This window comes from Leptodactylus fuscus, chromosome 4, assembly GCF_031893055.1.
Source record: "Leptodactylus fuscus isolate aLepFus1 chromosome 4, aLepFus1.hap2, whole genome shotgun sequence".
Taxonomy (NCBI): Eukaryota; Metazoa; Chordata; class Amphibia; order Anura; family Leptodactylidae; genus Leptodactylus; species Leptodactylus fuscus.
Window position 1 is genome coordinate 54,200,546 of NC_134268.1, and position 12,409 is coordinate 54,212,954.

The following is a 12,409-nucleotide window of genomic DNA, read 5'->3' on the forward strand; positions in this document are numbered from 1 at the left end:
GCAGAACTTCTAACGGAGACCGAGGAAAAAAGACTGAGAAAAAGGCAGAAAAATAAATTATTTTGTGTTCAGTACGGAATATTCTGTTATCTTCTAATGGTCTAGAACATCAGCCTGGGAGGAATATATCAAGGCTGGTGACATAGCAGAGTACCATATTACTCTGACTGCTTATGTAGTACTTAAAAATTGTATTAATGCAAAAATATGGAGTTTAATGTGCAATAAAATTCAAAGAGGTCTGTAAATTAGTTTGTGAATGAAAGCACTGCATAGGAGCATTCAGCCAAGCCTTTTGATCCCACCTGCCTTTTTTGGCCTGTGTTCTGTGTCCTGTCTTTTGCATAAGTGGTAGATGCTGACGTAGTAATACTTCAGATGGAACTGAGATGTCGATTGTGTTTTGTCTCATCCTTTTTTGCATACGCTGACTACTGGATTAGGGATTTGAATAAATACAGTTGTTTTAAACCTTGTGTCGTCTTATGTAGGTGTCGCAAAATCCACGATTGTCATATGTCTTAGGAAAAGAGTAATCTTGCCTTGCTTTATTAGTTTCTGAATCATTTACCAAAATTTTTAAACTCTGCAAAAACATTATACTGTAGTTCTCTTCTCAGCAATGCATTATGGGAGTGTTATTTCTCTTCCTTCTTACAGCAGTGCATTTTATGATTTGTAGTAGTGCTAGAGATAATGGCGCATATATATATATATATATACTAAACCTGTAGTAGCCCAGAAAGGAGTTCTGGATTAGAAGATCATACAAACTTGGTCAAACTTATACTTGGATTGGGTGTTCAGAGTTCAAGATATACTTTGAGCTTATAGAGGATCTCCAGCCATCCTTCAATAGATGTTACTTCATCAATTCTGGCGCAGTTGGAAACTTTTCAGTAGCCCCTGCCATTCATGAGATTTCGGTCCCTATATGGTCATCAGGTCGTGTTTTTTTTTTTTTTTTTTTCAGGTGAGCGACCCTGAGATGGAGTAGACAGGCCAGGACCACCCACCTGACATTAGAGAGCCTAATTAGCATATTGGGTACTGATACTAACAGCAATGATTGCTCAGGAGCTGTGCAGGCTAGAGAGAAAAAAAAATTCAAACTGCATTAGAATCGGTGAAGCAACGCTTACTGAAGCATGCAAAGAGGTGGTGAAAGGGAGTCAGTCAGGTGGAAAAGTATATAGAACAAACTACAATACCTTGTAGAGATGAATCTCCCAGGTTTCAAATATTCTTTTGTTCTGCAGCTCTGATGCTCCATCTGCTTGTAAATTATGATTTTTGCGATGTAGCCCAAAACAAAGCTGATGCTGGAAACTCAAAGGTGGGGAGCAGCTGTCAATCAGTCCTAGAGGGCAGAGTTTGGTGGGGGTATTTCATAAGAGGAACACTCCCCTCAGCACTTCAACCTCATTTGCTTCTCATGAAAATCTCCTTTTCCAAGCAAGTGATGCATCAGAACCACATAACGAAGGCATCTTTGCCAGGAGACTCCTTTCCACAAAGTCCCTGGGTTTGTTCTATCCCCATTTTCTTGCTGACCGGGTCCCTTTTTAAGCAGCCATTCATAAGCAAACCTGCATCATAAGGAATTATCCATTGAGTTTTTATTCTATTTCCGAAAACCAATGGTCATCTGAAATCCTTTTAGGAGTAAGACTTCCTGTAGCACGAATACAACTCAACACCTCTCAGTACAATCTTCTTGCTAATGGAAGTTTGGTTTATTTTAGCCGCACTCAGAAGGAAACCTTTAGTCGATGACATTTTACATGAAACGCATACTGCCGACGATGTAAAGCACACAGACATTGTAATGTAAGCCTGACAAATATCAAGGTTACACTTCACAGAAACTTCCTGCTAGTTGGCGACAAACTCATTTGGGGGACACTAAGCCTGAGTTCACACTGTTGGAAGAATACATTGTTGAGTTACGTTCGTACAGTACAGTGAACTATAAAGCCTTTCCAGAAGACCACGTCCTTGCTCAAACCAAATGTATTTTCACAGATTTTCAGTTCCACCATATATTATGTATTCTGACCATTGTCTTTGAGAAGACCCATTCCTTTAGAAAACCACTTTTCAGTAAGATATTGATTGATATTGAGGTTTTGCAGTAGTTGACACATATACAGATCCCAAATCGGCAGCCAACCTGCCATCAGCAATGCCAAGCTCATCCCAACTTTCCGTAGACTGGTTCACCATAGATCATTTATTTACTAGGAGTTGTCTCCTTATAACAGTAGGAACATCATAGAGTGTAGTACTAGTATGATCACAGGTAGGATTGGGGTATGATAGGGTACTTGTTGTAGTATCGTTTTCAGCTCAGTTCACACTGTTATGGTTCTATCAGGATTCTGTTCCTACAAGTAGTTCAAATAGGCAAAAAAGGTAATTGAATACATTGAAACGAAATCCTAAGTGCCAGGATGTGAGATTTTGGTGACATGAGCAAACATAAATGTACATTTGTTTTATTTGCATTTTCATTTATTCATATAGTCATAATAATAATTAATACTGTGTAACTGGGAAATGCAGGACTGAAAGACAGAATCGTGACAGACAAAGTTTCTGAAGACCTTGATGAAACCGATTCAATAGCATCAGGTAAGTCCTCCTCCATTGTGTCAGACTTCTGCTTATCCTTCCTCTTTGTAATCTGTATTGTTGTCCTTACTGGATCAGACATTTCCATAATCTACAGATACTGCTACGTAATAGCGGCCATCTTAGTACACAGGCCGATATAACTTCATACACATAAGCTAGCAAGTACAATGTAATATGTAATTAAAAATGTAAAAGTATTTTAAAATCTGTTTTATGTAACTAGAAAGCATATAATTTAATACATATAAACTATGAAAATAATATTTTTAATTATAGAAATGATAAACACACATTTACCAGAACTGCCTGTTCTATAGTAATTTTTGCCTTATTCAAAGAGGACCTTTTACGTCCTCGGGCACATTCTGTTTTATATACTGCTAGAAAGTGCGATGAATTCAGTGCAGTGTCTGCTTTACCGTTATGTGCCCTGGGGCAAGAGCTGTCAGAGTAGTTACCGATATCTCTTCACTGTTAGAAGGGCGTTCCTTACCGTCCAGCCATGACACTAAGGGGTGAGGAACGCGCCCCTACACCCCCCAGTACTAGTCTATTAACAAGTATTGTCGGGGTGGTTGGTGGGGCGTTCCTCACAGCCTGGCTAGACTGTCAGGAACGCCCTTCTGACAGTGAAGAGGTATCAGTAAATGCACTGATATCTCCAGCCCCTGGGCACATAATGGGAAAGCTGACAGTGCACGGAATTCATCGCACTGTCAGCTTTCTAGTGGTACATAAAACTACATGTGCTGGAGGACAGGAAAGGAGATCTCTGCTTGTCATTAAAGAGGACCTTTCATGAGTTTGGGCACAGGCAGTTTTATATACCGCTGGAAAGCTGACAGTGTGCTGAATTCCGTTCACTGTTGGCTTTCCTGATCTGTGCCCCACATATGCTTGAATAGCCTTTAAAAAGGCTATTCAGGCACCGCTAAAGTTATAATAAACTACCCCCCCAGTTTTAAAATAAAACCCTAAAACAGAATATGATCAACTTACCCATCGTGCACGGGGGGGGCGGGCATTCAGGGTCTGCCGTCTTCTTCAGCCACGCCTCCTCTTCTAGTGATGTCCTCTGGTCCCGTCTAACTCGCAAACTGACATTGATAAAAAATGGCATGGGCACATGCGCAGTAGCAGAAGCAGCATGCTACTGCGTGTGGACCCGCGCCATTTTTTTTTTTAACAATGTCAGTTAGCTAGTTAGACGGGGCCCGAGGTCATCGCTGGAAGAGGAGGCGTGGCTGAAGAAGACGGCGGACCCTGAATGCGCGCCCCCCCCCCCGTGCACGATGGGTAAGTTGATCATATTCTGTTTTAGGGTTTTATTTTAAAACTGAGGGGTAGTTTAATATAACTTTAGCGGGGTCTGAATAGCCATTTTAAAGGCTATTCACGCATATGTGGGGCTCTATCAGCATGATTTTCCTGATAGAGCCCCTTTAAATCCCCATTTTTCTGTCTTTTGGTTCATGTTTAAACAGATGTGCTCAGGATCGGAGACAGAGCAGTGGGAGATTTCAGGGACTTCAAGCTTGCCACTATGGGTGTGCTTACATTCCCGATTATGTGAACATTCAAGGGCACAGCCCCACCCTGATGACAACCAGCAGCCATAATGTCACTTTGCATCTCAGGTTTTATAAAAACATAATAAAACATTAGTTAAGTTCATCCAGGATCCAGGAACTGATTAAAAGCTACAGGAAGCGACTAGAGGCTGTTATCTTTGCAAAAGGAGGATCTACTAAATATTAATGTCACTTTTCTGTTGAGGTGCCCATACTTTTGCACCGGTCAAATTTTGGTTTAATGCATGTTGCACATTTTCTGTTAGTACAATAAACCTCATTTCAATCCTGAAATATTACTGTGTCCATCAGTTATTAGATATATCAAACTGAAATGGCTGTTGCAAATACCAAAATATTTAGAACTAAAAATGATTAAGATTAATAGGGGTGCCCAAACTTTTTCATAGGACTGTATGTCCATTTTTTGCTATGGATATATGCAATATAAGCATATGCGGGTTTAATATACTTCACACTGGAGACACTATAAATGTGGCGCACGTCATACAATCTTGGTTGTATTAATAGTCTGTAATTTTAGGCCAACATCACAAAATGCTGAATTTAGGCATTTAAATACCACAAACCATATTTATCCCCTGTCCATGGGTTAGAGGCTAAATTGCTGATCACAGGGCCTTCTCTCCCCTAGTTCTGCCTGAATGCAGCCATGTTCGCGATACGCGTGGCACTGCTGTGCAAGTTGCATTTGCTCTTCCATTTATTCCAGTGGGAGCGTTGGAGCTAGCTACCTTAGCTATGTGCAATGCTTCCACTGACGTCTAATGTGAGCTCAGATGTGTCCCATCCAGCCGGAGCATGAGTATGTCAAGTCTGGCTGTATTCAGGATAGAGGATACAATATGCTTTGTGTAATAACCCCTTTAGTGGCTTAAAAGAAGCTTTTATCATATTAGGGGAAATGTAATAATGGCAGTTTATTAATGTTCAGCCCGTTCCAGGGATTACTGCAGCCTCAGGCATGCATAGTAACTGCTGTATAAATACAAGAATTTCCAGTTTGGATTATTTCGATGCCTAAATATTTCTAAAGACACAAAACTGAAAAGCTGAAAAACTGATTCGCAGCAATAAACTCTGGGTAAAATCGCAACAAATGCTTGCAATTTTTATTGCATTTTTACTAAAAGCTCTCTACTTCTAATAATGATGAAAATGACATGTATGATAGTCCTGCCCATGCCCCCCCCATTTAAGTCGCAACTGGATTTACATGGTCCAAACTACTTACTTGCAGCTATTTTACACCAAAAAGTGACACCCACCACCACCACCACCACATTATGTTTACACAGAAGCAATATGTGTCTCCTCAAGTATGTCCACAGCCTTAAGGTAGATGTCAAGAATTAGAATAAAGAGGTCTACCTATTTCCCCAGGCATGTTGCCATATTAGGAGTTTTGTCTGTTGTAGCTGAGCCCCATTCAAGTGAACAGATCTGAGCTGCCATGACAGATAAAGTGTATGGACAAGAATGGCCCAATTTGCAGAGACAACCATCTGCTTGGTTTTGAGGAACCCAACATACAGATGATTTTGATGTGGGAAGATTTGGCCAGCTATACAGTATAGGGACAAACTTATAGCAGTCTATACACAGTAGATTATTGGATAAAACAAGGGGCCTTTGGTTTGTGGAGGATTAAGGCCCCAATACATACAAAAGCCCATGGGACCAGCCTATTCTTGCATAAAAGGATTGACATGCCTGATACTTTTGTAAGCTGCTGCAAGAGATGGCAGCGGTTTAAGGCCCCTTAGATATTCGAGAGAAGTTTTCTGAACCCTGAAAATTAGGCAGAACCAGTCAACTATATACAGTGGTGGCCAATATAACCGCACCATTTCACAAAATGTAATGATTGTAGCTAAAATGATTTCTTGTCTTTTTACATTGCTATACTCTCCTCTCCTGGATGATGAGTATTTGGCAATTTTGTACATGTCACGTGACATTTTTCAGTCGATTTCGTAGAAGGAGGTATACATATCATCTGCAGGGACTCAATTTATACGCATCACATACATTTTGGCAAAATCCACAGGTGGTGCATTTTTTTTGGCCGCCACTGTAATATGTTTTGAGAAGAAAGTATCGGTCATGTTAGGTAAGTCACCAAAAGAGGTGTGAGGCAGGAGCATACTCTACTCTCTCCATTGCATAGAGAAAAATATCAATTCTTTATTGAAACTTTATGTTCTAGCCAGTCATGTTAACTCAATGGCAAATGGCAAAAAAAAAAAAAAAAATCTGCCCAAACTGCTATTGTGGTGATCTGGGGAGCCATCACATTCAACAATCATCACCCGTAGTAGTGATACAAGGCACTCTGCTCAATATCTTCAGGATGTCTTGTGGCAACATGTCTTGCCTCTGAGGGCAGGCTTCTAGCTGTCAATTTTCAGCGGCTTTCCCGCACACAGCAAGCATATTCTAGGAATGTCTCCAGCAGATTGCAACATTTCCTTGGCCTGCGTGGTTGCCATGTTTATTGCCAGTTGAGCATTTATGGGAACAAGTGGAAGGCCAGCTTTGGCAATCTATGAGAATGATGACCTACAGACCCAGCTGCACCATCTTGGGCAAATGTTCCAATCACATAGTCGTGTCAATGGTGCAGAGATATGCAATGATCCCGACCATATACCATGTTTTGGTTGTTTAAATCCATCTTTACCATTACTCTCGCCACATGAATGCCCATAGTAATGGCTGGTCTGGCAGCTTCACTGAATGGTTTTTGCACTCGGATCATAGCTTTATATTACTAATCACAAATGTAAATGTTCACGTCCGCTGTGTCATGTTTATACTGAGTAAACCGGTCTCTTGTGTACACAGGGCTATGTAATGGTATACAATGACCTTATAAAACACACTAATCCTGTGTAAATGGCACGTGTACAAAGTTACAGAAAGAACACTCTGTTTTATTGTGTCTTTTTTTTTTTTTTTTTTTCTGCCAGATATCTCTGATGCCGATTTAGAAGACGCTGTGAATGCTATAAAAGAAAGTTTAACATATGATAGTGGTAAGATTATGTCAGGGTTACGGGCTTCCTATTTCATATTGGTATCCTGTCCTAGCAATATCCTATCACTGGGGATCTGGCAACACCGATCAGCTGAGCTATGTGTACATACATGCCAAATCTGGAAGCTATGGGAGGCTACCGAATAAAAGGCTTGACCTCTTAATCTCCCGGAAAATCTACCTGCTTCACCATTGTACTCAACGTATCTGTGCTAGGAGAACGCAGATGAGTTGTAGTCGAGGCAGCCCAGACCCACTGCCTGGGATCATATTCTAAATGTAGGGCTGTCCCAATGGAGCGCTGCTACCACGGGGCCTGGTGCAAGTGCACCATTGATTAATGATGGGCACCATATGGTTAATGCGTCCTTAATCTAGATTCTGTAGACAGAGACTCCATTCTTTTAGTGTGCTATAGTCCTGCAAATAACATGAGATTGTCAAAAGCAAACGAAAGGCTACCTTGTGTTTTAACATATTCAAGTTGTGCATTGGTGTCATCCCGCCAGAACTGAACAATGCTGATATAACAGATTTTTCGATACCCAATGTGACATAGCAAAAATCATCATTATGCAAAATATCTTTAATTCAATATTATCAATCCATATAAACACCTCATCTGGCACACACAGAGGTTGTAAAACCATGGTGTATAGTTAATAAAGGTGATGATGAATCTAAAAATTCATTGAATGCTAGTTCAGTGTGCAGTTCCTCGAATCTCCTGCCCTTTTGGTATTGTTATAGGGAGTTACCAGTCAGCATATCAGTCCAGCGTCGCAGATGGATAGGTCGGGGTCACCAGAATTAAATGGTGTTTTATCCCTTGTGAACCGGTCTCCATTAGAGATGAGCGAACAGTAAAATGTTCGAGGTTCGATATTAGTTTCAAGTAGCCCCTCAATATTCTACTACTCGAATCGAATATCGAACCCTATTATAGTCTATGGGGGGAAAATTCCCGTTTCAGGGGTAGGCAACGTTCGATCAAATTATACTTACCAAGTCCACGAGGGAGGGTCGGGCTGGATCTTCCGAGAAGTCTTCTCCTTGCAGCGTTCCCGCGACATCTTCCGGCTCTTCATTCACTCTGCCAGGCATCAGGCCTGGGCAGAGCCGACTGCGCATGCCCGCACTACAAGCAGACATGCGCAGTCGGCTCTGCCCAGGCCCAATGCCTGGCAGAGTGAATGAAGAGCTGGAAGACGCCGCGGGGAAGCTGCACGGAGAAGACTTCTAAAGGTAGGAGAAGAACTAGCGTTGATTGGCCGACTGTATAGCATTCGGCCAATCAATGCTGGTTCTTCATCAAACTTTTCCATTCAAATAGTGAGCAGTACTTGATTGAGTACGAGTATTTCAAATACCGTAGTATTCGATCGAATACCTACTCGATCATCTCTAGTCTCCATTGCTGACATCACCATTTTTGTCAATGTGCAATTGAGCTCTTTGAAGCATTAAGTGTGTTGCTGCCTACTACTATGGAGCAATGGCAACACCCTCACTGCTCCATAAAGGTAATGCACCATTGGGTTAGGGTCTCTTCAATCAATCTGTGAGGCTGGTTTAATATGATGGGTTCTGGTGGTAGAATCACTTTAATGACCCTTTCATGGTATTGAATTGTATCCAAGATCTAGTAAAAATTCCCCTGGGTGAAATAAATGTGACTTTGCTTTGGTAACTTTAGAAATTCATGTTTTTTTCAGATGTATTTGACCTAGAAGATGCCCTGGATGATCATGAAACGCAAGATGGTAATTATTTTCCTATGATTTTATGTCCACAGATTGTGAGATTTTGCTTTAGTGGGCAGTAATGTTCATATCAGGTTATATATATATATATATATATATATATATATATATATATATATATATATATATATATATATATATATACACACACATTATTTATAATTTATATACTGTATATTCATATAGTGATTAGATTCTCTTATCCTAAAAGTAGAGGAAAAAAAAAACCTTAAAAACCTTTAATGGCAAACCCAAGAATGACTAATGTAAGGCTATTGTTCTCTAAGAACTGGAAGTATCTTGAGGCTTTTTTGTTATTTCTTTCCCTTAGATGCAGCGAGTGAGTTCTCCTTAGATGATGCTGTGGAGCCCAGTGTACACGAATCACTTAGCTCAGAACCAGGTATGATACTACAAATATAGTTCAGTACATGGAAGGAGATGAGAACCCAATGCGTTTTTCTTAATTTCATTTTACATTCCACATCTTGCAATAGATTTCATTAACTTGCCCTGTTGGTAGGTGGAAGGATCTCTGTTCTATGTCTGCATATAATATAACTTGTAAGGTCGGGTTTACACCTGCGTCTGGTCTCTGCTTTGTGGGTTTCAGTCTTCTGCCCAAGAAACTGGACAGGAGACGGAAACCCAGCAGTCACTGTCCACCCATGGGCGGAAAACCGTTTTTTTTTTAACCAGACTCAAAGTCCTGCATGTCCGACTTTGTGTCCAGTTAAAAAAAAAAAAAAAAAAAGGCTTGCCGCGGGCAGGCACAAAATGCTCTGCCGGTTTCTGTCTTCTGTCCAGTTTCTCAGGCAGAAGAAACCTGCAAAGCGGAGAATGGGTGCAGGTGTGCACCTGCCCTCATGTGTAGAGATGAGCGAACAGTAAAATGTTCGAGATTCGATATTCGTTTCGAGTAGCCCCTCAATATTCGACTACTTGAATCGAATATCGAACCCTATTATAGTCTATGGGGAAAAATGCTCGTTTCAGGGGTAGGCAACATTCGATCAAATTATACTTACCAAGTCCACGAGTGAGGGTCGGGCTGGATCCTCCGAGCAGTCTTCTCCGTGCAGCGTCCCCGCGGCATCTTCCAGCTCTGAATTCACTCTGCCAGGCATCGGGCCTGGGCAGAGCCCACTGCGCATGCCCGCACTATAAGCAGACATGCGCAGTCGGCTCTGCCCAGGCCCAATGCCTGGCAGAGTGAATGAAGAGCTGGAAGACGCCACGGGAAAGCTGCACGGAGAAGACTTCTAAAGGTAGGAGAAGAACCAGCGTTGATTGGCCGACTGTATAGCATTTGGCCTATCAATGCTGGTTCTGCACCGAACTTTTACATCCGAATAGCGGGTGGTACTCGCTCGAGTACGAGTATTTCGAATACCGTAGTATTTGATCGAATACCTACTCGATAGAGTACTACTAGCTCATCTCTACTAATGTGTATTTCTGTCTTGGACATTTCTGTATATCTACAGTTATGTCAGAAATATCTGATTCAGATTTGGGTTTACTTCTGGTCCCAAAAAGGCAGCAGGGCTATGGATTTGGTAAGACAAACCACTGACTCCAATGCCTCCATTTTTCTACACCCTGACAGCCATGGTTAGTCAGAAGCCATAAAGATCCTCTAATTCATATAAGGCTACTGATTTGAATTCCTATGAAAATACATATAGAAAACAAACATACATATAATTATATAAGAATTCTACAATATACCAGTAAGTAAAAATAATTAAAACCTTAAAAAAAAATACTTTTTCATCTCTGACTCCACACTAAACTGGCTCAGACTCGGCACAACCTTGAAAATACAGGCAGGGTTTATCATACATGTGGGTCACTACCATTCTGAAGTCAATATGACATATTGTGTGGTTGTGCCATAAATGATATGTTCTATCAGACTTACTTGAAGAACTGCAACATCCGCACATGTGATATTTGTTAGAAGATGTCATCTCTTTTCCTAAAATCCTGAAAACAATTTCTTATCCTCTGTGGTTGGTTGTCAGATTTCCTCATTTACTGTTTTAACAATTTTAGAAATAAAAGATGAGCCAGTAGAAGAACCAGTGATAGAGGAAGAAGTGATAGAGGAAGAAGTGATGGAGGAAGACGTTCATGATGAAGTAGAGCCTGCAGTTGAAGAGCTAGAAATTGATGGAGTTGCTGAGCAGGTTTTAGGGCAAGAACCTGCTGCTGCTGATGAAGATGAAGATGACATTGTGGAAGAAGCCGCATTACCACAAGAAGAAGAACCAGCAGAATATCAAGAGCCAGAAACCGTATATGAACAAGAGGAGACAGAAACTGAATTTCTGAATGCTCCTCATACAGAAACAGAACAACATGTAGACGTAGATGAAGTTGAGAATGAAGCAGAAGCACCTGCTGAAGATGAAGAACCTGAAGCAGAAGTAGCAACAGATGAACAAGAACCTCAGGATGATGAGGCTGAGCACAACCAAGAGGCCGAAGAGCCAGAAATTCAAGAAGACACTGAAACTCTTGAAGAAGATTTAATAAATGAACCAGTAGAAGAGGAAACTGTGTCTTATGATGAAGGTATTTCAGGATTTTTATTTAAGCATTGTATATGTAATCTTCAAGTCATTTATTTTACAGCCAAATGGAGTTTTCATGCAGTTTACTGAATAATAGGATACCACGCGTTTACATCCAAAGTATACAGTACTTGTACATAGCAAGGATATAATTTATCCATGTCACATTGTTACAGATGGGAACACAATGTACTGTCAAATGTTTACCGAGTTCTCTGTGCTCAGCTACATTGTGACTTGTGTTTTTAAAGTTTTCTTTGGGGAATAAATTCACAAACTAAGGTTATGTTCACATGTGCACTGGAGTCTCCATCGTAGAGTCTGCCAAGTATTGGCAGAGGAAAAGGTCCTGCATGGAGAACGTTTTTCCTCCACCGCTTTGTTTAAAAGTAATGGACACCTGAAGGACCCTGTTATTTATAGTGAGTGGGATCTGCCTTTCCAGTGTTGGGGGCCCCCGACAAGCCCAAACAGAAGAGATCCAGTTATAATTTGAACCTTACGTAAGAGATGTTTTTATAGTAGGTGAGGGGTACACCTCTGGGTGGCCACATGTCTGCACTTGTCTCTATTGAAGTTATTCACTGGGAGGTTTCAGGGGGACTTCTCTGGGTCCCGTTCTCCTGATTGCTGGTGGTCTCAGGGGTCAGACCCCCAGCACTCTGATTTGTGGATAGGGGATAAGCGTGCGTAATGGCACAAACCCTTTAAATCTTGTCCAATTTGTTCCAGCCCTTAATCTTCTCTCAAAGTAGCTCACTTCAGTGGGAGCGCTGGACAAGGCCCAAATACAGCACT

General features: G+C 41.1%; 2 protein-coding genes across 2 annotated transcripts in view; both read left to right on the forward strand.

Moving 5' to 3' along the window:
• The window catches only part of LOC142200234 (uncharacterized), a 312,476-nt gene that overhangs the window by 67,496 nt on the left and 232,571 nt on the right, over positions 1 to 12,409 (forward strand). The gene's annotated exons all lie outside the window — the stretch shown is intronic.
• ASPH (aspartate beta-hydroxylase) overlaps positions 1 to 12,409 on the forward strand; it is a 116,516-nt gene that overhangs the window by 39,523 nt on the left and 64,584 nt on the right. The window contains exons 4-8 of the mRNA XM_075270411.1: positions 2,566 to 2,634; positions 7,202 to 7,267; positions 8,985 to 9,032; positions 9,364 to 9,435; positions 11,091 to 11,612. Of these exons, the coding sequence (XP_075126512.1) occupies positions 2,566 to 2,634; positions 7,202 to 7,267; positions 8,985 to 9,032; positions 9,364 to 9,435; positions 11,091 to 11,612 (777 nt within the window). The remainder of the gene's footprint in view (positions 1 to 2,565; positions 2,635 to 7,201; positions 7,268 to 8,984; positions 9,033 to 9,363; positions 9,436 to 11,090; positions 11,613 to 12,409) is intronic.